The sequence below is a fragment of the Hyposmocoma kahamanoa genome, unplaced genomic scaffold (genome assembly GCF_003589595.1).
Source record: "Hyposmocoma kahamanoa isolate Upper Pololo Valley unplaced genomic scaffold, ASM358959v1 86, whole genome shotgun sequence".
NCBI lineage: Eukaryota > Metazoa > Arthropoda > Insecta > Lepidoptera > Cosmopterigidae > Hyposmocoma > Hyposmocoma kahamanoa.
The window spans coordinates 268413-272992 of record NW_020654289.1 but is presented as its reverse complement, the minus strand read 5'-3'; the positions used below and the strand labels follow the sequence as shown (position 1 = coordinate 272992).

Genomic DNA, 4580 nt, shown 5'->3' with positions numbered 1-4580 from the left:
TTATTAGGCATGTAACAGGTAAATATATTAACAAAAGGAATATAATGTGTGTGTACATTATTCTCTAGTCTACTACGGTAGAGTGAGTGATGTAATGTGTAGGTGAAGGTAATGATGATGATAATTTACGGAAGTATAGATTATAGAAGAATTAGCGATTTTTTTTAAATTGAAACATTAAGTGCGCATTTGACCTCACCTGATCGAAAGTGACGATGGTTTCGACGATGGAGCATGCGTACCTAAATAATGTCTCAGATTGATCAGTCTATCACTTCAACGAATCAAAATATTTGGACAACATGAAATTGGTGAAATAATGCGTGATTAATACACGGAAATGTGAATAGCAAGATTCAGAGAAACTCTCAGAGCGACAGAATGTGCAGAGCTTTGGAAGTCACACGTGAACGATGAGTATTCTGTCAGAGTGAGAAAAGTAGCTTGTAAAGGGAAATTTAACTATTTCAGGCATTAATACATAAAAAAGCGAATATTGGGTAGTTGGAACTCGTTTAGGAATCGGAAAAAGTACGGGCGTTTCCTGGGATTGCGTAATGACAGAGGTGGATATAATAAGGGGTCCGTGGTATCACACTACAATCTATATTTAGCGATTGTACATTCTAAAAATTGACAAATTACTTTTTTTCACCGATGTCTTTATCTGTTGAAAAAACATAGGGCCATTCAGAAATATCGATGGATGCGGCAGCAAGTCTAAGGTAGTGGTGTACTAAAAAAAATAACACAATCAGCGTACCTAGAATTCAACACTTATTAATAATTTGATAACATGTTGCAACGAAAGTGACTGTAGCCTAAACAAGATACTCTGTGATTTTGTCACCAGATCTCCATCTCCAGGTGGTCTATTATTAATACCAACATTATTTTAAACAAAAGAATGTTCCAGGTTCTTTGACAAGTAAGATGAATTTAAAGTGACAAATAACACTAAAAATATGTGATTATTATTACCCTGTTAAATTAGAATAGATATCGTCGTGCTGTCCGCCCGCAGCGAGCCGCAGGAAGGGACTTCATGATTAATTAAACCGGCGATGGTTGGTCATGTCAGTTGGTGAAACTTCTAATTAAAATAATGTTTGGTCTATCGGTAACGCCCTAAAAAGGTATCTACGTAGATGACGTCAGCTATAAAACTATCTCGGCGTCTCGACGAACGGTTTACTCCGATCGCAGTGCGCCGTCGAATCGATATCTCCTCTTTGTTTGCTCTTGCCTGTTCCGTCTTTGCTGCAGATTGTCTCCATATAAATGTTTTTCAAATCTTTTCTTGCTGTATGTACACGCAGTATACTAGGTATGTAAAGGCGAGTACTGACTGTATATCTACAGTATATACTTGAACGCAAACAACGTTGTCTAGCAAAACTTTGGTCAGTAAACTTACGTTTTCTCAATACTTTGTGAACAATTTTTAACTGCATTAAGGGATGAACACTTAACTTTAACGCAATGGTAACTTAGACATTGGACGTCACAGTCATTTTTAAGAGGAACTATCTACCATTTATTAATAAATAGAACAATTAAAATCACCATCAACAAACGATTATTAATTAATTAAACATGGAAATAAATTAATTTGCTACTCCGCAAACCCCATGAACGTTAAATCGTGTAAAATAAATAAATAAAATAAATAAAATATATGTTTATTTTCTCCCCAAACATAACAGTTATACACGTAACACTTAAAAATGTATATAATTAAATTAATTCTATATTATGTTTGTAAGAGACTGGTACCTAAACTAAGCGTAAGCTTGTAATATAGGATGCCAGGTCTCTCACCACGGATAACAATACTATAAACACGGAGAAAGGATAATCAAAGTAAAGAAAATTTAGGTAAGTAAAATAAAATAAAAAATAAAAAAAATTTAAATCTATAGATTGTATTGTGTATGTGTGTATGTGTATGTGTATGCATGCGTGTGTGTGTGTGTGTGTGCGTGTGTGTGTGTGGGGTAGTGTGATGAATGTGTGTACCTGCGTGATATTACGTCGAAGTGTCTCTGCGCGTGCTTGTTTATGTATGAATTTTGTATACCACCTTATGTGCTAGGTTTGAATTAAAAGAAATTTTTCAGTTTCGTCGTACGTACATTTTAATAAATATTTTGTGATTGCATGTTTTACTTCCTGCTTACAGAGGAGTACAATATTAAGCTTTTTATTGAAAACATTGTATAGTCGACTGGCTCTAAAGTGGAAGAATTTTTGGGCAAATGAAGTATTGGCCCTATTGTGATCACAACTAGTGAAAAGTCTACGGTTGTCAGATACGGAAGGAGCTCTGGATGGAGGAGTAATTGCGTGTTGACGAATTAACGTTGTTAGCAGGTACAGTTGACGCACTGTTAGCACATTCGCTTCTAGGTATAGTTGGGATGTAGGAAAAAGTCGAGATTTGCACAGTGCAACCTTTAATAAACATCTTTGAGCTCGTTCCAATATAATTAGCTTATTTTTAGCAGCACCACCCCAAGAGGTAATACAGTAGGTTAGTAATGACTGCGCCAACGCCAGATATACATTTCTTAAAACTTTGAAATCAGCAATATGCCTTAGGTGTTTGAAGACAAAGATTAGCTTCCGAATTTTTTGAGACAAACTCTGTATATGCGGGTAGAAGGAGAGATTTTGGTCAATGATAATTCCAAGGTAACGGATATTTTGTGTTCTTTCAATCTTATCACAGCTACAGGTAGCGGTTGGAGGAAAGGAGCATTTATGGGCATACAAATCAAAATCTAAGCAAGAATTAGAAGTAGTATTTCGAATACAAAATGGTACGTATTTCGTTTTGTCTGTATTCAGCGTCAACGAGTTTGCTGCTAGCCAGTGATTAACGATATCAAAGCCTTTCTGTGCCAGTGAAAATACATCTTCCCAAGAATCACCATAAAATGTAAGAGTTGTATCATCCGCATATGCGATTATGTTACAGTTTGGTATTTGGACCTGACAGAGTTCATTTATATAGCATAAAAAGAGGGTTGGACCAACAATGCTGCCTTGAGGAACGCCATATGTGATGGGAAGTTCATCACTTAGGTAGTCACCAATTTTGACTCGCTGTTTTCGATTAGATAGGTAATCTGTAAATAATTTTAGCTGAGTGCCCCTGATACCGATTCTGTTAAGCTTCTCTATGAGATTCGTAACAGAAACGGTATCGAAGGCTTTCGCGAGATCAATAAATACAGAAATACACTTCTTTCCCTTATCCATCTTTTTAACTAAAAAGTCTGTGAAATCATGGACGGCATCATCCGTGGATTTGTGCTTTCTGAAACCGTACTGTGATCTAGCAAGAATGCTATTGGTTTCCAGGAAGCCGACAAGTCTCTTGTTGATAATGCGCTCAAATACTTTAGAGAGAGAGGTAAGTATAGAAATAGGCCTGTAGTTATTGGCGCAGTGTTTATCTCCGGCCTTATAAATTGGATGGACAATGGATTTTTTAAAAGCTTCGGGAAATGTGCCTGTACTAATACAGCGGTTTATAATGTTGGTAAGAACAGGAGTAATAAAAGGTGAGATCTGTTTTAAAATCTTAGACGAGATACCATCCCAGCCTGGAGAGCAGTCTGTTTTAAGATTAGTAATCTCTCGCTCAATCTCTTCACAATCGGTTTCAAGAAAAACAAACGAGTTTGGTAGTGTGCTAGAGGTAGACCAAAGATTTTCAAAAGGGGTAATATTACGTGGGATACTTTCGGCAAGGTGTTTACCTACACTGGCGAAAAAATGGTTAGTTACATCAGTGGAGGATATAGGTGAATTTCCGGATGCTAGGAGTTCATGTGGACATTCTTTTTGTTTATTTAAATTTGTAACTAATTTTATTGTGGTCCATAGTTTTTTAGAGTTGTTTTTAACCATGTTGAGTTGGTCACGTTCATATTGTTGTTTTAGTTTTTTGAGAAGTTTATTACAAAAATTTCTATACCTCTTGTATGTAACCTTAAGAGTTTCATTATTGGGGAGTAGTCTTTGTTTACTGTGCATCAAATCTCTATTTCTAATACATCTTAATAAGCCGAGGGTAATCCAAGGTTTTATGATGAATTTACTTCTAGGAGCTCTAATTAGCTGACTATTATTTTTAATAATACGCATAGTAGTTTCAATAAATAGATTAGTGGCCCTATTTAAATTATTTTCAGAGAATAATTGATTGTAATTCGTATTTGCACACTCCATGACAATACCTTCCATGTTAATTTTACACGATGTTTTGTTGTTAGACAGTGTAGATATTTTTCTTACTTTAAGACAAAATAGAACAGCAGTGTGATCTGTTACAGTTGTTTGTAAGTTAAAAGTAATAGCAGGAAGTTTTGTTTTCAATATTACATGATCTAAACAGTTGTTTTCTCGGGTCGAGGTATTAATAGCTGGAAGGAGACCATGATAAGATACTATATCCAGGTATGATGCTGTTTCGGCATCAACACTGAGCAAATTTATATTAATATCCCCAACAATAACTATATTTGTGAAGATTGAGATACTTTCAAGTAGAAGGTGAAAAGAATGCAAAA

General features: G+C 35.5%; 1 protein-coding gene across 1 annotated transcript; it reads right to left on the bottom strand.

Moving 5' to 3' along the window:
• Positions 1 to 1957: 1957 nt before the first annotated feature.
• LOC113234789 lies at positions 1958 to 4204 on the bottom strand. The gene is made up of 2 exons (XM_026470275.1): positions 3281 to 4204; positions 1958 to 3025 (listed from the first exon to the last, which is right to left on the bottom strand). The coding sequence occupies exons 1-2, from the start codon at positions 4153 to 4155 to the stop codon at positions 2092 to 2094; spliced, it is 1809 nt and encodes a 602-aa protein (XP_026326060.1). The 5' UTR covers positions 4156 to 4204; the 3' UTR covers positions 1958 to 2091.
• Positions 4205 to 4580: the final 376 nt, after the last annotated feature.

Bases quoted from the DNA above. Each gene is read 5' to 3' on its own strand.
- LOC113234789 (XM_026470275.1), bottom strand. From the start codon at position 4,155: ATGCGTATTATTAAAAATAATAGTCAGCTAATTAGAGCTCCTAGAAGT. The intron at 3,026-3,280 runs CTTTTTAGTTAA...TGGTCCAACCCT, and splicing joins GCCGTCCATGATTTCACAGA to CTTTTTATGCTATATAAATG.